Source organism: Canis lupus, chromosome 8 (genome assembly GCF_003254725.2).
Source record: "Canis lupus dingo isolate Sandy chromosome 8, ASM325472v2, whole genome shotgun sequence".
NCBI lineage: Eukaryota > Metazoa > Chordata > Mammalia > Carnivora > Canidae > Canis > Canis lupus.
In genome coordinates this window covers 38,937,899-38,959,259 of record NC_064250.1, presented here as the reverse complement: position 1 = coordinate 38,959,259, position 21,361 = coordinate 38,937,899, and the positions used below count along the sequence as shown (strand labels likewise).

Sequence of the window (21,361 nt, the reverse complement as noted above, 5' to 3'; positions counted from 1 at the left end):
TCCCACATCGGGCTCCCGGTGCATGGAGCCTGCTTCTCCCTCTGCCTGTGTCTCTGCCTCTCTCTCTCTCTCTGCAACTATCATAAATAAATTAAAAAAAAAAATTAAAAAAAAAAATTAAAAAAAAAAAAAGACTATGGTTAAGGATGTAACTTGATCCTAAATAGGTTACTCTAAGGAGATTATTTCCTTGTGTCTTTATCAATCACCTAATTTCATACAATACCAAAAATGAAGGAAAAATCTTACCTGTAATCTTCGGATTTGGATATCAGAGAACTTTCTCACTCCATTTACTGATGGTACCAAACGATTAAAGAGAGCCTTAAAGAAAAGGAGCAAAAGGGCTTTTTTTCAATGAGAGGAACTGCCTCGCTACCTACAACATCAGCACTCGAGGAACCAGCATTAATTTGGGTGCTTTAATCCTTTCGAAAGTGTCCATGAGGCCCCAGCAGCCTACCTTGTCTGTCTGCGTCAGTTCGTGGAACATCCGGGCATCGATGGCCGCGGCGACAAGGTTATTCGCTGCAGTGATGGCATGGATGTCACCAGTGAGGTGGAGATTAAACTATAACACAGCAGAGGCCACATCAGGCTTTCAACTTCTCTGCATCTTTCCAACCATCAATATATTGCAACCAAATCAATCCCTATGTTCAAGCTAACAGAAGACTGACAGCAGTACAGTTAGCAAACAAACACCAAGGACAAATAGCTCTTGAAAACATAAATTAGAGAGACTCTCTCCTCAAAAGAAATTGGTGTTTTCCTTAAGTGACATGTCCGGGAACCACAAACAACACACCACCCACTTCAACAGCAATTCTGGACTGCTGAGGACATGCTCATGTCCGTTAAATTGTGAGCAAGGAGGAGTACACGAGAGCAACTCTATGCCTATACAGTGTCCCCATTTCTGCAGTTACCACCCTGACTTCGCCTTGTGTTCGTTCTTCCCACTGTCACACTTCATTTGATCTCTCACTTAAAATTATTATTCCCACCAAAAGCTCAGACCTTGAAGTCTTAGTCATATCAAAAAACTAAGCCATCTCACAAGTCTGCATCTTAAGATGTTTTCCCCTTAAGTGTTACTTCTGATGAGAAACAAATCCACTAAGAGTTCTACAGGAAAAGGTTAATCTCTGGAAGGAAAAGCTATAATAAAGGGTCTGATTCAAACCAAACTGCAGGCACTTTACCTCTTCCATGGGAATGACCTGTGAGTAGCCACCTCCTGCAGCGCCACCTACAGGACAGGTCAAGGGTGAGACTCATGTTAAGTATGCTTTCTCCACCACTTGGAAATCAAATACAAGCAAATTGATTTTTGTCACTGCTATGCTTATTAACTACTTACTTCTTTCAACCATTTGGATAGCTTTGATCAAGTGTTTTTTAAATTTTCTTTTACCAGGCTAAAACACTTTATCCTGTTCATGTGAAATAGTCTTTAGTTGAAATCTGGGTCTAAATGACAAAACCACGAACACATACATACCCACTCATCTTTAGAAACAGGTTCCCCATGATTCCTAACATCGGTTCAAAGACCCAGCCTACAGTTACATAAAAGCAATCCTGTTCAATTTCCTACTCTCATAAATGCTACTCTGGCATTTTAAAAAAGCAATGTTTAAAATACACATGCCAAACACAAACACAGAGACTGCAATTCTTCCTAATTAGGAGACATATGTTAGAAAGCAGCTTAGCTGTTAGCTTTTGCTGGACCATTTGGATTATTAACAAAAGACCAGATAAAAATGTTCTGGTTATGGGGTTATCAGTGAGATGAATGTCAATTTGAGGCTCAGATTTTGTGCGTTTTTTTGTGAGGCAGAGACCAGGCAACAAACATGAGCAGAATACTGGGTTCAATAAGCAGAACAAGAGAACGGTTCATTCTGAAGCTGAAAGAGGACTGTTATAAGCTCAAAAGGAGAACTAAGTCAGTACATTTATAAAAGATATTAATATACGCAGAAGGAGAAAGGTGTACCCTGCGCAGTAATCACTACAACAAACAGAACATGTGATACTCTCACCAAGCAAATGAGAGAGCTATCTCTAAGAACTTAAAAAATAATTTTAATTAAAAGAGCATACTGACAGTACTACAGCTATGAAAAACTAAAAGTGAAGAATGATTAGTGATGGCGTGTCTTCATGCAATCAGAAGAAACACTGTGCTGACAGTGCTGTTAAAGCTCTTGAAATGGACATGGTGCCCACCTCTGCTACTTAGTAAAAGTGCCTTTAACTAAGTTATCTCATAAGTCCCAGTTGCTGTTACTGGGAAAACAGTGATAACAGTAACTATTTAATATTAAAAATAATATAAAATGCATAAACATGGCACAAAGCATATACTCGGTAAGGGTAGGCTTTTCTTATTCTCAACAGGGTAAAAAACTGTAGGGCTTGTCTTTGTTTCTAGAAAGTCAGTGTGATGATTAGTAGCTATGATCACATTTATTGTTACTGTGACAGTTGACCATTAGTCACATAAAGTATCCCTAGCCACATATTACCCATCCCAGGGAAGCCCTATGTTGTGTCAAATACTGACAGCAAGAGCAGGGATAATCTGAGAAAAGCCTTCACCAAAAGCACAGTGATGGGGGGTGGAGGGGCCGGCCAGGAGGACATTCTTGGCGCCTAAATGAGGTGAAGGCCCCATAAGCACTCATAGGCAAAGTGGGCCAGGGAGGACTGATGCAGAAGCAGTGCCTTTTGACCACCCAAAGTCTGGTCCTATTAATACCTTTTATTCCAAAGGTCGGGCCCTGAGAAGGCTGTCGTACACATGCAAAGACGTTCTGATGAAGATGGGCGCCAAGGGCCTGCACCAGCCCAATGGTGGTTGTGCTTTTCCCTTCTCCCAGGGGCGTTGGGGTGATTCTTCAAGGTGAAAGCAAAAAAGGGAAAATTAAGTCTATACAAATTAAAGTTATGTGAATCACAAATCAGACCTAACAGATCCTAGAGGATGACTCTTACTCTGAACAGTATAAAGAGCAAAGATTTGAAGAGTCTTTTCAAGAGTCTTAGTTGAAGTTTCTGAAAAACGGTACATTTAAAAAGACTGCTGTACTTGGGCTCTTCTCACTGCTAGGAGAAAATACACTTTATCTTGTAGAGACACTGCTATCACTTTAATATCTCAATTTAATCTCAAAAACTAGCTTTTGTAGCTCAGCCAAACAATAAAAATGAATACTCAAAATGTCTACTGAATTCATAAATTTGGGGTTAAAATGAAAAGGCCAGCTTTTAAAGCACATCTCTTTTACCTACAAGATGGATAACCTTGACAATTTTCTCCTTCCCAAAGGGTTATAATCTACTCTTAATTACCTCACAGGGGTTACTGTAAGGATCAAAGGAGACTAAACATGTGAAAATGCTAAAACCAAATTAAAGAAACCTTCGCATAATTATGCTGAGAGCAAATGCAACCTTTGGTAATAATAATCAGGGCTGCAGTTGGATTAGCAAAAGAGTCACAACCCTACCCAGTCACCACCACGTATTTTCCATCAGGCTGGTGCTTCAGGCGTTCCAGTGCTGACAGCAGAACCTTGGCCTTTGTATCACCATATAATTCCACCTCTTCAGAGAGCAGACCAATTTCCCGCGCCAGGCTGCCAATGGGCTTTGGCTTACAAGACCGTGATATATCAATGTCACTTAAAAAACATACAAAAAAATACAGAAAATATGTATCAATCCTTACTCACTGAGTTTAATTAACCCCATCCTAGGAAAGACTCTCCACGACCCCTGATGGCGCTTCTGGGGATGGGGGCGAGGGTGGGGGGGCACATATATGTAGTTGCCATGGTATCCGCCAGCTAAAAATAGACAACCCACAAAGTTTAAAACCAGTAAAATTTTATTTTTACCTTGGAACAGGAGTCTTGAGGTTAAGGTTGTTATATTGAATCATCCACTTTCCTGGCTTAAATTTCTCCAGGAAACGCTTCGCACTCTCCACTGTGCTCTAAACACAATGTCACAAATGGAACTTAGAAGAAGTGATTATTTTAACCTCCACCTCAATTCCAAGTCCCAGGTCACTCCAGTTTGACCATAAAATGAACAGCTTTATGATCCTACCTATAATCATGCTTTGATACTAAGCAAGAATCTGAAACAGCTAAGGTGTCCTAGGCCACCTGCCTCACCCCACTGCAGCTGATGTATTACAAAGAGCAAGAAGACAAAGCGCACCTAGCAAAGTTGTGTGTTTGCACGTCCCTTCTTCTGAGCTTCTCATGCTCCAAAGTAAATTCGGATTGTGCCATCCCTACATTCCCCGATTAATATGACTAATTCTTGATGTCTTGTAACAGTCCCTTTTTTTTTTCCCCCTTCAACAGATTCACATCCTTATTTAACTTCTGAGTAAGTTTCTACTTGGGGGAAAAAGCAGTAACTTGAATTCTGTTGGCTTTTTACAATTATTACAGAAACTTTTTTTTTTCCCCAGAAACTTTTTTTTTAATTGAGGTAAAACTGACGTACAATGTTAGTTTCAGGTATACAGCACAATTCCATATCTGTATGTACTGTGAAATGATCACCACAGTGAGTCCAGTTAACCTCCAGGACAGAAACTTTTATTCACACGCACCTGCATTAGCATTGCCACCGTCATGGGCCCCACGCCGCCAGGAACAGGAGTGATGAAGCCCGCCCTCTCCTTGGCCTCATTGTATGCCACATCACCCACCACTTTTCTCCCATTTGGTTTTGTATCATCTGGTCAAGGGGGAGAAAAATTAAAGCAAGTTTTAAGAATTATAATTCTGGTGTTTCTTTCTTTCTTTTTTTTTTTTTAAGATTTTTATTTATTTATTCATGAGAGACACAGAGAGAGAGGCAGAGACACTGGCAGAGGGAGAAGCAGGCTCCATGCAGGGAGCCCAGTGTGGGACTCGATCCCAGGTCTCCAGGATCTCACCCCGGGCTGAAGGCAGACGCTTAACTGCTGAACCACCCAGGGATCCCCAATTCTGGTGTTTATTTCCAAGTTAAGTGGGCAATTATCATAGCTTGTACCAAAACCTAAGTAGAATTCAGGGTGTGCAGTCCCATAAGGCTCAAGCACCTATTTTACGCCAAAGCTATAAGATGACAGGAGTTTTTTATTTTCTAGGTAGAAACTTATTTTACCTGCAGAAATTCCCAAGATGCTTAAGTTGTTTTTCAGAATCGGGAGAATCCTCTTGCAGTCAGGTGGCAAATAAAATATCAAGTGTTTTTTATTCTTAAAACCAACTACCCAGCATATAATGAGCGCCTTTTAAAATGTTAATTAGCCAAGGCCTACAAAGGAATTTTTTGGGCGCACAAAGCTCCAACTATGTCACAGCTGCCAGATACCGTTTCTACAGCAACTGTCAGCATTTTGTAAGCTCCATGCGTGCGCGCTGGAGGAACAATTCAACATCCAATTCCAAAGACAAGCAGCTACTTAAATGTATGCAAAAGGCAAAGAATATAATTACACTTCCCTTAAAAGGATACAAGAACAACTACAAATCTTACCAGCGAAGAATAGCTATTCAAGAGAACAAAACCCAGTGATGCATCACTGCTCACTCACACAAAGTACATCCTACACTTGGCTTCAGTGCACTTCCGGGAGGGGGTGGGGGACAGAGCCAGACCTTGCAGCTCTAAGGCTCCCAAGGCAGGATTGTAGCCATTCCACCACTTCCCTCTAATTAGATTACAACCAAGAGAGCAAACTTTAGGGCGTAGCCAGAATCAGACTTGAGAGCCCCAAGTTCTAGGATCAGCTCTTCTACTTACTGCCAATCCCTAGCCTCTGTGGGCTCCTTACTGATCAGAAGTCCAAAGAGGACACGAAGGATTGACACTACCTATTTCACAAGTTTGCTGAGAATCAAGTGAGAAATTGTGCACATCTGTGAAATTGAAAAATCATTCTCTAAACATAAAAGTTTCTCATCCCATCCTAGATACAGAAGAGATTTTCTATATGTACTATAAGGAGCTGATGAATACAACTCCCTGGGATACTGTCAGGTTTCTAGATTATAAAGCAGCAAGCTATAGCAGAACATTTACTCTCAGAACACCAAGTAGCCATGGTTAAGGGTTTGCACTTTGTACAGGTCTCAACAGTCTAATGCTGACATTAGCTTAAAATACCCTGTACACCTCCTTCTAGTTATTCATGGTGGTGATTTTAGTTTCTCCACAAACAGGGAGACATAGCAGTTACTGCACAACTAACTGCCATACAACATGAGCTCAGTTTTGCTCCTTAAGCAAACACTTATCCATGGTTGACTTGAGTGCCCCCTGGTACAGGTCCAGTGTTTCATGGAACATACGATGTGGTTGATAGAAAAAGCAACCACTCAATCGAAGTGTATGGGTTAGATACACTTCAATAGATAACCAATAAACATTTTGGTTATCTATCCCAGCCCTAGAATTTCTCTTTCACTGGGAATTATAAGTATAAAATCCAATCACTGAGTTAAGGACCAGTGAGTGGACTGGAGGAACTAAAGACTATTCTTTGCAAATGTTCATTTTCAAGGCATCATGTTCCATAACTGGACCACATCTTGACTCATATTTTGATGATTTAAATCATCTGCATGGTCCACTCAGGGATACCATCCTAAGTCATTTGCCAAATTAAGAATGAATTAAGGTATGTACTTTTTTTTTTCCCCAAAGGAAAAAAAAGGAATACTTTTAAGATTCAACTACAGAGCAGAAAGTACTAACTAGAGACACATGAACATGTTCTTCCTATTTGGCTTACTAAAGATAATGTGAGAAGGAAATGATAAAATCCAGCCTTATCAAAACTTATTTTCCTATATATCTCAGATCAATAAAAATACAGCTGACCAGATATTGGTCTTATTCGTATTTCACCATCTATGTGAAGAATAAATGTGAACAGGATGATGAGTTTCCTGTTTAAGTGAACATTTTAAACTTATCCGTAGGGCAGCCCTGGTGGCTCAGCAGGTTAGCACCGCCTTCGGCCCAGGGGCTGATCCTGGAGACCCAGGATCGCGTCCCATGTCGGACTCCCTGAATGGAGCCTGCTTCTCCCTCTGCCTGTGTCTCTGCCTCTCTCTCTCTCTGTGTCTCTCATGAATAAATAAAATCTTTAAAAATAAAAAAACAAAAAATAAACGTACCTGAAGACTCAAAGATTCCCACCCAGGCTTCCATCTCTCTCTCTCTCAAAAAAAAAAAAGCCAAAAGCAGAAATATGATACAGAAGATGCAAGGTTTTAAACAGAATGAGCCTGAATGTCATATCACAAGTACTCAAAGTGAGGAGTTGTAGGAGAGCAATTTCTTTATCACCCATTAGATAATTACACTACAAGAAAATGAGTGATCAATTATGAGCTACTGTCTTAAAAGCATGGTAGGGAGAGTGGGAGGGAGGTTAAAACTGGTGAAGGCTTGACAGTGACTAATGTCCCTGGCAGCTTAGTGTCTATGTTCCTTATTTGAGATGGGAAGGGAGAAAAAACAATCTTCTTGCTCTAACTCCTTTGGCAATTCAACAGGTGTGAGTGCCAGCAGTTAGAAGGTAGAAAGCCTGACATTGCAATGCAGAAACCACCACCCCAAGGTGGCGGACAGCACAGAACACCGTGTACAATAAAAGGGATACCCATGTCTCCAGGAGGGGAAAGTGGGAGAGGATTTTCAAAAAGAGAGATTATCCCATATTGAAGGGAAATCAGACAAGGTTTAGAAAGAAGAATGAGCATTCCAGGAAGAGAGAAGGTGGAGAAGTGGCTAAAACTGAAGATCAAAGTTGAGCTTTATCTGATCATGTAGCCCAAGGCCTGCAGCAGTGCTTAATGCACAGAAACGGTTGTCTGAATAAAGATTGTTATTTTCTTGAATATACAAGGCATGTATACAAGTATTCACTGTATCATGCTGTGAAATTTTATGCTAAACACTTCACGATGAAAGAACAACCTACTGCCCTGAGGATTTGGGTGTAGAAGCTGCCAAGGACAAATAAGGCATGAGCAGAGAAGGGCACGAGGTCTACTTTCCAACCATTTAAGATGGGTATTCACAACATGGCATGAGAAAAAAGGCCACAAAGGCGGCTGAAACTAGTGTGGGGCTCAGCAGTTGGACAAGTAATGTGGGAGGAAGACGCTCCACACCAAGACCCACGAATGCGGCAAGAACATGCAGATGGATGTGAGTAGGAGTCAGCTGGTGGTTGGAGACTAGTAAGCAATTAGCAGCAGTGCATCCACCTGAGACGGTAGCACTCATAGGTGACACCGAAAACAGAAGAAAGGAAAAGCTTTCTGAGACTTAAAAACGGATCCAGGGGCACCTGGGTGGCTCAGTCATAAGTGTCTGCCTTTGGCTCAGGTCATGGTCCCAGAGTCCTGGGATTAAGCCCTGAATCAGGCTCCCTGCCACACAGGGACCTGCTTTCTCCCTCTCCTCCCTGCTCATGCTCTCTCTCTATATGTATCTCTGTTGCTGTTTTTCTCTCAAATTAAAAAAAAAAAAAAATTAAAAACAGAAATGGATCCGATACAGGAAATAATTGGGAGGCAATGACAAGGGGCTGGCTTTATCCTCACTGCCTAGAAGAGGCTAGGTCAAATGTCTTCTTTGAAAAGCCTTCCTATAAGACTCTTGGCAAAGTGAGCCCCTCTCCTGGAATTACACAGTACTCTGTCAAGATCACACTGTATTTTAAATCCATCCATCCTTTGTTAAAAATAAAGGATGATCTATACGTGAAGGTAGAATGAGATCCCCCTCTCACCCTCTCCTTGGACAAAGTCATTCCAGGAAATGCACAGCACAGTGGCTAAAATCACAGGCTCTGCTCTCCTGCTGGCCATGATGCCACCTACCAACTACATGCACCATAGGCAGGACACTTGCTCTGAATCTTAGCTCTTCAAGCCTGAAATGGGACAAGGAGTTCTCATGTCATTGAATGACACCCTTCTCTGCCCACCCCACTATCAGAAACTACCTTCATTCTCCAGCAGCACTCACCTGGAATATAATTGATCCCGCAGTCGATGACTATTGCCCCAGGTTTGATCCACTCCCCTTTTACCATTTCTGGCTGACCAGTTGCAACCACCAGGATGTCACCTTTATTTACCTAGGGAAAGAAAGAGGGTTTTGACCTCAGAAATTACACAGGAAACATTAAACATTAAACACATATATATGTTTTTATACTATTATAAATATTACTTTAATTATATTATATATTATATATACATATATATGTATGTATAGAAGTGGAACAGACTAAGCTTTTTATGAAACTGTTCATTGACATCAACTATTTCATGCAGGCCACACACCAACTCTGACAGCTCTTTGTATGCTGTGCTCGTTCCTACACATGCCAAAATGCTCCCTATTACTAGACATCTTCCTAAATGGGGAACGTGATGATAACATGCTGAGCAGGGAGGAGCATGGGCTTGGAGCTTCAGGCCTGGCTCTAAATTACATGATGTTGGGAGATTATTCCTTCTCCAATGGAGTATGGGGAGCAGCACCTTTCATAGAACACTTCTTGAGGAGGATTAAGAGAGACGGTGTACTACCAATAGGGATAGGTACATGTGAGATTTCTTGGACTCAGGAATCTAACACAGGGTCAAGAAAAAGATGCGACAGATGTCATGGGACCATGGTCCACATGCCCCTCCGGAGCACCTCTATCTCTGAGGCCACCACTGAGTTACACAATCTGGCTGCTGGGGTCCATCCTTGTTTCTATGTTGCTAATCCCTATCCACCATGAGGCAGACCAGTACAGAAAGAATACGATCAGAACAAAAGCTACATAACTTGCACAAGTTTTTAATTGGAATTTGTGTCTTTATCATGTAAAATGAAACAAGAATGAAGAGAATTGCAATAAGGGTTCAATGAAATATTGAATGAGGTAAAGTACATGGCGGTTTCTGGCACTTAAATGTTAGGTGTTCCCACTATGTGAGAACACACACATACACACACACACGCTCAAACTCTTCCACTGCACTCTGGATCCCTTACCTCCTCACTTAGATTGGCAGTCTTGGAGTGGCAGGTGGTCACTGTGGCATGGTTCCACAGAAGCAGGTCATGCATCGGGGCACCAACTATCTTACTGCGCCCAACTACTACAGCGTGCCTTCCAGCGATCTGTACCCCTGAAAGAACAGCTGGCATGAGTGAGAGTATTAGGAGAAGCTGCCCTCTTCACATGCCACCGAAATGGGAAAATTCAGAACAAGTGCACAAAAACAGGTTCCTAGCATGGAAATCTTCCTCAAAAGATCCCTTCCTTGGCAATAATATTCTCAACTCTAGGATTTCAGCTGCAAGTTGAGCTGAAATCCTAGAGTTGTACTGTGGGAACTTGCAATGGGTTGTACTGTGTACTGTGTCCTTCTTGCAGTGGGTTTTTGGGAGCAGCCAAAGCCAAGATCCATTCATTGAGTCATAGGAGAGTGGGAAGAAAACCTACACTCAAAGAAAAAAGAAGTCCTGACATACAGCTAAACAGCCATATGGAAGAAGACAGTAGATTTGCTTACATGGGAAAAATAGTTATAACAAATAGGGTACATGTGATGGGCTGGAGGGAAGCAAAGGGAATTAGATGATTATCAGTAAGCCTTTCTAACTCTGGTAAGTTTATTTATGTAGTTCCTCATCCACATTTCTCTTTTGGCATAGGGCCTGAGCCATAGGGTTGTTGCAGGGAAGTGATAAAGAACTCTAAATGTAGCAGAAAACTTTCTTTTTGTTTACTCAGCATCCATTCTTCTGGCACTATCCCAATGTCCTTTTCAGGACAGACAGACTCTATTCAATAGAGACGGTTTGGGTGTTCATTTCTGCCCCTGACCAATGAGATCTGTCAGGCACAAGGCTGGAGCTGCTCTGGGCCACCACGTAGAGCCCAAGAAGAAGCTACCACACAGAGGAGAGCAGGGATAAGATCCTGAAGACTCCACCTGAGCCAATCTACCCAGCCCAGCTGAAGTGAACTCTTGCTTAAGGCGGGTTGTGTTTATTTTTATTTTTTCAAAGATTTATATATTCATGTTAGGGAGAGAGTGAAAGAGAGTACACGAGCAGGGGGAGAGGCAGAAGGAGAACATCCCAAGCAGACTCTACGCTGAGCATGGGGCCTGACAGAGGGCTTTGATCCCATGGCCCTGAGATCATGACTCAAGCCAAAACCAAGAGTTGGCTGCTCAACCGACTGAGCTACCCAGATGCCCCAAGGAGGGTTGTGTTTAAATTGTGCTTCTTGTATAACATTAATTTTTCTCAAAAAAGCTAAGCTTCTATATGTTAACAAGATGAACAACTAGAAGTAAAACCCTCAAAGTGTGAAGTGTTTAAAAGGTACTTTACTCTATACTTTTTAGGATTCAGCAAAGGACTTAAAGCTGCATTAGGACAAATAGTTTCACTATTAATAAACAGCTGCTGTGGCTCATGGGATTTGTTTCTAACAAGTTGTAATACAGTTTGCTAAATATGCTGTGGAGTATAAATTAGTTGTAGAACTGAACAGTAATAGCTGTCCCAAGGCTTACAGCTTGACCTTTTCTTCCAACCACAGAAAACTTCCATTTACGTTGGCCAACACTTCCACTTAAAACTTCTGATCCACTTCCTTTAAATAGGACATATTTCCTTGTAAAAAATAACCTCTGCAAAGTGTTCATGATGAAGTTAAAATACCAAGATGTTGACTAGGTAATGGGGTAGGATGGCCAACTGTTCAAGAGATCTGTTTCCAGCCATCTGTCGAGTCTTCAAATTATTATGGAGACTTGACATTTTGGGGGTTGGGACTTCTCCCTTTGTCTGAATTCTTATTATTCTATAAGTTATTTTTTTCATAAAAAATAAATTTCTTTGAACTCAAATAACCCTGAGTTCAAATCCTGACTCTGCTACCTCTTGGACAAGTTATGCACCATTCTGAGACTGTTTTCTCAAGCTGTTGAGGAATAATAGTACTGAGTTCATAAAGATGTTGAAAAAATTGAGAAGTTAGGTAAACCCCCAGCTGACAGGTCCTTGTGCCAATAAAGTCCATTTATTTAGGGCTAATAGGGTACCCTTCTCCTTGCCTCCGTGGGTTGAGACTAGGCCCAAGAAATGGTGCTTTGTTTTCATTCCTTTATTTTTACCTGTCTCTTTGATTAGTTCCAAGCATCCTTTAGGTGTACAAGGGATGAAACAGTCTTTCAGATCACCTCTAGCAAGTTTTCCAGCACTGATGCTAGTCAACCTAAAACAATGACAGCAATGAAGGGGGAAATGAAAGTAATTAGATGCCTTTACTCTTTAGAAGCACATACGGTTTGTTCCCAAAACAAATATAATGGGAATTGTGCAATATGACATAGAGAGTCAAGGCCCACTCACCCATCCACATCCTTTTCGGGTACAATAGCATTGATCACTGCTTCAGTGTTAATGGGGTTCTCTGAATCTAAAGGCAGCTGCACTATGAAACCATGGACAGTGAGGTCTTCATTCAATGATGTAACATACTTTAACACCTACAAGTAATACCGTACACAATTTATATAATACACAGAAACCAAAAAGGCAGTGAAACACTTTTCAGTTGCTCCATTTCCCCCCAGGAATTTAATTGCAGTCCTCCTAGAATGTACCTCCTCTTGAACCCAAGAGCAACTCTAACACCAAATGTAATATTCAGTGCCTGTGAAGAAATTCATCAAAAAGCTAAGAACTTCAATGGTAATACCTATGTTACTTATCCAAATCAAGATTTCTGTGATGACAGAAATGTTCTATAATGTGCACTTTCCCGTATAGTAGTGGCTACTGAATACTTGAAATGTGGCTAGTGCAACCAAGGAACTAAATTTTATATTTCATTTCATTTTAATTAAATGGCCACATGGTGCTAGTAGCTACCCCCCATTGGACAGTGTAGACACAGAACATTATCTACAACCTCAGAAAGTTCTTTTCCTCTCCCACTCCTTCACAGTTACTCCCTCTTCCTTCAGGTGGCTACAGTTCCCGACTTTAACCACTGATCATTTGTTTGGCCTACTCTTGAACATCATATAAATGGAATACATATTTGGTTTTTAAAAAGGCAAATAGCTACAGGCCCAGGATCAGTTTTTAATGAACACTGCAGAGGATTTGAAGCACGTGAGGCAGCAATCACACACTGAGTATGAAATGCCCATACCACTGGACAGCACCATTTATTCTGTGGGTGTTTTCTAAGATTTTTATGGAGGCAGAGTTTGTGAAGAAAGAATTTCCTAGAGGTCTTTCACATGGTGAATGTACCAATCCCTAAAATTCCACTAAACCAAAAGCCAGAGAAGAAAGCACATTAGCTGTCCTCTTAACAATCAGTTCATCAGATTCTGTGGCTCACCTCAGATTCTGTGGCTGTTTTTGGTAACTTAATGTGCGTGGCTCTGATCCCAATCTGCAAAAATGAACATTTGAAATAGGTAAAAGGCAAGAGAACATGAGACATGGGCCCATTTCTTTTAACCAATATGACTCAATCAAATGAAGTGGCCTTAGTCACCATTTCACCCTCATTATGTTCTGAAAAATGAGTCTCTCATTTTGACCCATTTGTCCTTTACTCGTTCACCACTGCACTTAAGCAATTTCACATCCATTGCTACTGCTCTTTGGGAAGTCAGCACATCATTCATTAATTAGAAAACATTCAAGTGCAAACCAGAGACTACAGCTTAAGTCCTGCATTTCCGACTTGCAAAACTGATAAATTCAAGCCTGTTGTGGGCAATGTAAGTTTTTACAAAGGGCAAGGGGTAACCGACAAGACCTGGGGTGGAGGTGGGGGTGGGGGATGATGGCATGGCTGTTTCAGGAGTTACCTCTTCAGCAGCCTTCAGCTTCACATTTATATAAAGATTAGAATCATCTCTGTCGCCAACCTAGAATAATAAATACATGCAAATCAGACGATCAAGAAAGGCAAAGTGTACAGAAAAGCTTCTAAAATTTTAGTTTTGATCAAAGGAATGTTTAATCATGAGACTCCTGTTGCAGAGAACTTTAGAGGAGAATAGGAGAATGTTGGGGCAGAATGGAGAGATGAACACAGGGGTATTACCAATCCCTCCCCAAATAAGGCTGACCTGATTCCCACTAAAAAAGCCACAAGAAAAAAAAAAAAGTAGGGGATATCTGTATCTGCCTTGGAAACTAAGCAAAGGGGCCACAGGCCTGCATGAAACATGTGGAATTTGCCTTTGAGCTGACACACCAGAACAGAGCACGGAGGGCTGAGTTGTCATCAAGCAAGAAAAACACCATAGCTGTGGGAGACCGGAACACCCAAAAAGGCATCTTCTGTACCCTCTCTCCAACCCATAGTGGCAGTGGAAAGTTCTCTCGCCCAACTCCACAGAGAAGAGAAACCAGCTGGGGTGGAACTAAGTCTAGCTTAAACAGAGACACCTATGCAAGGCAAAAGGCAAGGCAAGGGGCAGTCTGCGGCCCTCCAGGCAGAGGAAAGCATGGTGCAGAAGCAAATCCTCTGAACTACCACGCTAGGTCTCACTATGTTCCCTCCATTACTTTAATCATGAACATATAGATATAATTTTTCACCATAGCCACCTATCTGTAAAATATTATTCTACAAATTTATTTTTTCCACATTCCAGGGATTGACATTAAGTTCAGTTTCTCCTAAGACTGCAGAGGGGAAAGACAATAGGCCACTAATACCACAGACAACAGGTGCATGGCTCCTTTAACGGGACAACCACAGAGAAAGAAGTTGGCCTCAGGAGCAGAGTTGGTCATGCTGATGCTGTCACTGGAAGCTGTCCTCAGGGTCACAGAACCTGGCCTTACTCTTAGTTTAACTGTCCTTCATACAGATAGCTCTCAGTTTTGCTTGGGTTCATCTGAATTTCAGGAGTCAGATGAATCCTTTGAGAGCAATTTTCTTTTCTTTTTAAAGATTTTATTTATGAGAGACACAGAGACACAGGCAGAGGGAGAAGCAGGCTCCATGCAGGGAGCCCGACGTGGGACTCCCAGGTCTCCAGGATTAGGCCCTGGGCCGAAGGTGGCGCTAAACCGCTGAGTCACTGGGCTGCGATGGAATTTGCTTTTCTATGGGTTACCTGCATCTCAGTGCCTTCGCTGCTTCCTGTGGGGGAATTGCTAGAGTTTCAGAGCCTCTCTTGTTTCTTCCTAGGTCATTTCTTATATGTGCTCCTTGCTGTTACCACCCAGCCCTCAGGTTATCATATTTAACACATTCTGGGATTCTTAGATCTAAGTAGGAAAGGAGGTGGTTCCAAATACAACAGTATTGTTCTTCACATATTCATTACTATTTCTAACTATGATGTTTTTAAAATTTAACGCGGATATTAAATGGCTTGACTGCTCACGGCCAGTCCTTTTTAAGCCACAACTTCTCTGTTCTATAGTTTATCTTCATACATTCCCCTAGGTAGTTGAAATGTAACTTGAAGTCACTTTCCCAGAAAAAGTATGCGGGCATTTTTCTGAGTCTACGTGCATCTGAAAATATTTTTCTGCTTTTTTTGCACTTGACAGGATTCACTTGGCTGAACTTGGAGTCATGACATTTTCCTTCAGAGATGCTACTTACCTTCAGCATCTAGTGTTACAGAAGAGAAGTTTTAAGTCTTTTGTTGTGGTTCTTTTACAGGCAACTGTTTTCTATCTGCATTTTTCTGAAAGAATTTTTCTAAAACTCCAAAACCAGGGGCACCTGGCTGGCTTGGTTGATGGAGTATGCAACTCGTGATCTTGGGGTTGTAAGTTTGAGCCCCACATTGGGTGTAGAGATTACTTAAAAATAAAATCTTAAAAGAAAACCAAAAACCATAAACTCCAAAACTGCCACCAATTTCAAAAAGAAAGTGTAATAGTTATAAGCATATATCAAAGTTTTATTATAATCCTAATGCAAAGGAAAAGACCTCTTAAAAACCAATCCAAAGACTCTCAGTATATACATTTTATTTTTTCTTATTTCTTTTATTTTTTAAATTTATTTACTTGAGAGAGAGACAGAGAGACCACAGAGACAGAGGGAGAAGTAGGCTCCCCATTGAGCGGAGAACCTGATGTGGATGTGGGGCTCAATCCCAGGACCCCGAGATCATGACCTGAGCCAAAGGCAGATGCTTAACCAACTGAGCCACCCAGGCGCCCCAGTATGGACATTTTACAGAGGAAGATGATTATACAATCATTGATAGACTAGAGACTAGATGCAGAAAGAATGTTTAGCTGAGGAACAGTAGATTCTTGACTGACAGTGAAGTGAGTAGGTGGAAGGCTGGTTTCTGAGAACAAATCTTAATCCCATCAATTTATCAAGAAAAATCACTGAAACATTTTATCAGTAATGCTAATTTCTTCCTTGAAAAAGGTGAATTACATTATTCTAAAAACGTCCTATCCATGAACAAGTTAGGGACTTTTTTTTTTTTTTTTTAAGATAGTGGGGGAGGGATAGCGAGAGGGAGAGAGAAAATCTCAAGCAGCTCCATGCTCAGGGTGATGCTGGGCTCCATCCCATAACCCTAAGGTCATGATCTGAACCAAAATCAAGAGTTAGACACTTGACTAAGCCACCCAGGCTCCTTTTTTTTTTTTTTTTAATACAAGAGTCTGCAAACTATTTCTGTACAGGGTCAAACAGTATATATTTTAGCTTTTTGGGGCCACGTACTCTGTGGCTTCATTCTTAACCCTTTCCAACCTAGGCAGCATTTGGGTATGGACCACAGTTCACTGATCCCTGGATTTTTGTTGTTTTAAGATTTCATTTATTTTATTTTAAGAAAGAGAGAAAGCATGATAGGGAAGAGGGGCATAGAGAGAGGGAGAGAATTTCCAGCTGACTCTGACAAGCACAGAGCCCAACATGGGCTCAATCTTAGAAGCCTGAGATCATGACCTGAGCCAAAACCAAGAGTTGGATCCCAACTGACTGAGCCACCCAGGTGCCCCACTGATCCCTGTTTTATACCATAAAATATCTTGAGTATTGGTTTACTCATCAATTTTTCTTTCTGCTTTAGTAACCTTCTATAGATATTCAGACCAGTTGAATTTATTGATTTCATTATTTTACCGTATGTATTTTGTGAGGACTGAGTGAATTACTATATGTCTAGCATTCTGAATAATTCCTGGTAAGAAGCAAGTGTTAGTTGTTTTATTTCTAATAATGAAAGTATTCTATGTGCTAAATGGATAGAAATAGAACCTCAATTTTAAGTCTTATAGTGAAAAGTCTCAATTTCCTTTAAGTATTTAGTTAGTTGGGAAGTAACCAGTCCATCATTTAAAAAGGAATTCCAACTTTGAGGTGCATACCTGAATCAGATCATGAATATCCTTGAATGCAATGCTAAGTAATTAAGAAAACAAAAAGGGAAAGTAAATAGGTCTTAGAGATAGACAGATCTGGGTTCACATCCCAGACCCAGGTCCTTCCTGACTGGTTTTGGGCAAGCTACCCAAGATCTCTGAGCATTGGTTACTACAGCTATACGGAGACAGCTTGTAGGACTAATACTCAACTCAGAACAACTAGAAATACATACAAATCATTTGGACTATAGCAGACACTGTACAAGCAGTACTGTCATTCCTTCTATTAAGGACAGGGTGGGTGTGGTTGGATGGATTATGACCAGTTCTACAGTTGTAGCTAAAAAAACAGACAGGAAGTGTCCAGATTAGAAGCCTAAAACCTGTAAGTAGGTGACTGAGTAGTGGCCTCAGAGGGTGGGAGCAACAGAAACCGAAAGGAGGAAACAGATCCCAAGAGCTTAGGAGAGGCACAATCAATAACATGATATTCACTAAGGGGATTTATGGGACTGAGGGAGAGAAATCCTAAAGAGAAGAGCTTGGGTTTCTGGTTGAGTGTGTGGGAAGTTGGTGTCAGTCACCAGGAGGGAAAAAAAACAAGAGGTCTGAGGCAGCAGGGATGTGATTACAACACAACGTGTAGGCCTTGCATCATGGAAAGATGTTGACTCTGCTGCTAAAGTGCAAGATTAAAATATTCTACCAGTTTTATTGGCAAGGGCACAGGAGACAAGCTGCAGAACAGTGTTTATACAATGAAAACACTTGCGATCAATAAATTTAAAATATGGGCTTAAAAAAAAATAAAATAAAATATGGGTTTAGAAGTCAATCTTAAAAACAGGAAAAAAAAAATCACAATATTGCTAATATTAGAATTTTTTTGAATCCCTTCCGGAACCTTCTGAAAGGTTTACAGAAATAAAGTTCTTGCCTACCACATTTACTCTTTCTGCAACAAGTAATTCACAAGAATAAGTCAGGAAATAACTGGTCTCCCAAATGTACCAAGTGAACACCCACAATATATACCTCATTAATTTGCAAAAAAAAGGAAAAACCACCACAGCAGAGAACACACCAGGCGGAACCATAGGCCTTCTGCGCTTTTCCGCTCAGTGAAAGCCTCTTAGATAATGAACAGCAATGGGGGGGGAAATATTTAAGAACTATTCACTTTGAAATTCTTGATGAACACAGTATAGAAACTTAGCAAGGGATTAAGTGATAACACATAGAGACATACATATATAGAGAGAACTGTCAAATAAGGAAGCAGGCGTCTTGAAGGGCATTTCAAATGAAAGTTATCAGTCTACTGTCACCCAGATCAACCCTTCAAATATGCATCTATTTGTCCATACAACAGACATTTATTGATGCCTCCTACCAATTTACTGACGGTGTCCTACTGGATGAATCAGGGGCTCAGGAACCCTGGAGAGGGGACTAAATCAGGAAAGATTCTCTCAGGCAGCTATACAACTAGGAGAGCTCACTTAAGGAAAGAACGGGTGGAAAAGAATCTTAATGGGCTGGGCCCTGGGGCATTTGAATGGTTTAGGTATCAGGAAAATGAGGAACAGTTAAGCAGAGGAAGGGAAATGAGAGGTGTTCTAGAAACCAAGAATCTGGGATCCCTGGGTGGTGCAGCGGTTTGGCGCCTGCCTTTGGCCCAGGGCGCGATCCTGGAGACCGGTGATCGAGTCCCATATCGGGCTCCTGGTGCATGGAGCCTGCTTCTCCCTCTGCCTATGTCTCTGCGCCTCTCTCTTTCTCTCTCTCTCTCTGTGTGACTATCATAAATAAATAAAAATTAAAAAAAAAAAAAAAGAAACCAAGAATCTAGAATTCAGAAGAAATTCAGATTAGAAGCTACTGACCTTGAACTGGTATTGAGAGCCAGATTAAATTGCCAGATTTGGGGCAATGGTTCCCAAAGCAAGGTTCACACACTCTTGGGGGAACCTTAAGACCCTTTCAGAAGCTCTGTGAGCACCAGACTACCTTATCATGATACTCATGATGTCATCTGCCTTTTTCAACTGTAGGACTGACATCTGTATTGACACTGCACAGGTAATGTTGGGTAAGACTGCTGGTGACTTAGCACAAAACAAGGCAGTAGTACCAAACTATACTAGTCATGGCCACACATGCTCCACAAAACAGATGCCAATTTCACTTAAGTGCTCTTGATGAAGCAGTAAAAACGATTAATTTTATTAATCCTGAGCCCTTGCATACATGTTTTTTAACATCCTGTGTTGAGAACTGGGAAGCATTCGTAAAGCACTTCCATCCCACATAGAGGTGGCTGTCATAAGGGAAAGCCCTTGTGCTTTTTGGCCTTGCAAGCAGAGCTGCCGCATTTTTAAATGGAACACTATCTTTACTTGAAAAAATAACTGACAAACAATGATTATTCACGCTTGAATATTTGGCAAATATTTTCTCAAAATTGAACAAAGTGAGCCTGCTACTTCAAGGAAAACAGCTAACAGTATTTGTTGCCAATGGTAAAATCTGAGCTTTCAAGTGAAAATCAGAATTTTTAAATCCACTCCAGTGAGCCTGACAAACTTCTCAATAATGAAAGACTTTGTCTCATGAATTTGTTGGCAATACTAACACTTGTGATTTTCTTTATATTGTATAATGAAATGCATTAACATTTGGAGATCTGCATAATGCAATGAACCATTATTTTCCAAATGAGAAATGAAGAACAAAACAAATCCTGCATGGGTAAATATCCATTCAAACTGCAACATATTACAATGCATTTTCATGTAACCAAGTATGAAAGTTCACTGATACAGTTTCAGATCTCACACTGCAACTAAGCTGTAAAACTTTATAGAGTCTTGTTGTAGTAACAAAGAAAAACATCCACAATTATCTGGGAAGAAGACTGAAAAAACTCTTCCCTTTTACAACTATACATTTATAGGAGACCAGATTTTCTTCATCTATTTCACTCAAGCCAGCATGTCGCAAAAGGCTGAAGGCAAGAGCAGACGGGAATCCAGCTGTCTTCTATTAAGCCAGATAGTAAATAGTTTTTGCAAAATAGTAAAGCGTTATTGCAAAAATGTAAAATAATGTTTCTCCTTACTATATTTTGTTTCTTAAAAGTTATTTTTTCATAAGAATGTTACTTGTGCTAACAGAATAAACTTACTATTGGCATTCTTTATTAAATGCATACAATTTTAAAAATTATTTTAATTTCTTTTTTTTTCTTAAAGATTTTATTTATTTATTCATGAGAGACAGACAGAGAGAGAGAGAGAGAGAGACAGGCAGAGGGAGAAGCAGGCTCCATGCAGGGAGCCAGGTGCGGGACTCGATCCCAGGTCTCCAGGGTCATGCTCTGGGCCGAAGGCAGGTGCTAAACCGCTGAGCCACCCGGGGATCCCCTTAATTTAATTTCTAATGCAGTAAATATCAATGGGTAAATCCATATAAACAAAAGCTCTTTAAGGTCTTAAATTCTGACAAGTGTAAAGCGGTCCTAAGACCAAAGGTCAAAGAAACACTGGACTAGGGAAAAGGCGCCCCACAGAGAATAGCAGAGGGACAGGATACACAAACATTTCCAAGTTGAGCTGAAGACAGGTGGCCTGAAGACAGGTGGCCTCATACCCTGAAAAGGTATGAGGAGGCTTCACAAAAAATAAAGCAAAACAAAACAAAAGAAAACAAGAAAGGGGAGATGAAGCGCTTACTGTTGTAAGTGCTACTGGGAGGTTTGGAAAGGAAGCTATTAGTGGAAATATGTGATCATAATACCTGTAAAATTGCCAGGCCTGGTATAAAACCAGGAACTTGTTCCTTCATCTGAGTGACTTCATTCTTCAGTCTCTCCCTTATTTGCCTAGAGGAAAAAGAAAGGTTGGAA

General features: G+C 40.9%; 1 protein-coding gene across 1 annotated transcript in view; it reads right to left on the bottom strand.

Annotated features, from left to right (window-relative positions):
* Positions 1-21,361, bottom strand: part of MTHFD1 (methylenetetrahydrofolate dehydrogenase, cyclohydrolase and formyltetrahydrofolate synthetase 1) — a 57,660-nt gene that overhangs the window by 22,663 nt on the left and 13,636 nt on the right. The window contains exons 2-15 of the mRNA XM_025443573.3: positions 21,253-21,337; positions 13,956-14,015; positions 13,478-13,531; positions 12,475-12,611; positions 12,237-12,337; positions 10,096-10,232; positions 9,070-9,181; positions 4,643-4,770; positions 3,912-4,009; positions 3,522-3,695; positions 2,771-2,907; positions 1,206-1,252; positions 464-571; positions 250-324 (exon numbers count right to left, since the gene is read on the bottom strand). Of these exons, the coding sequence (XP_025299358.1) occupies positions 250-324; positions 464-571; positions 1,206-1,252; positions 2,771-2,907; positions 3,522-3,695; positions 3,912-4,009; positions 4,643-4,770; positions 9,070-9,181; positions 10,096-10,232; positions 12,237-12,337; positions 12,475-12,611; positions 13,478-13,531; positions 13,956-14,015; positions 21,253-21,337 (1,453 nt within the window). The remainder of the gene's footprint in view (positions 1-249; positions 325-463; positions 572-1,205; positions 1,253-2,770; positions 2,908-3,521; positions 3,696-3,911; positions 4,010-4,642; positions 4,771-9,069; positions 9,182-10,095; positions 10,233-12,236; positions 12,338-12,474; positions 12,612-13,477; positions 13,532-13,955; positions 14,016-21,252; positions 21,338-21,361) is intronic.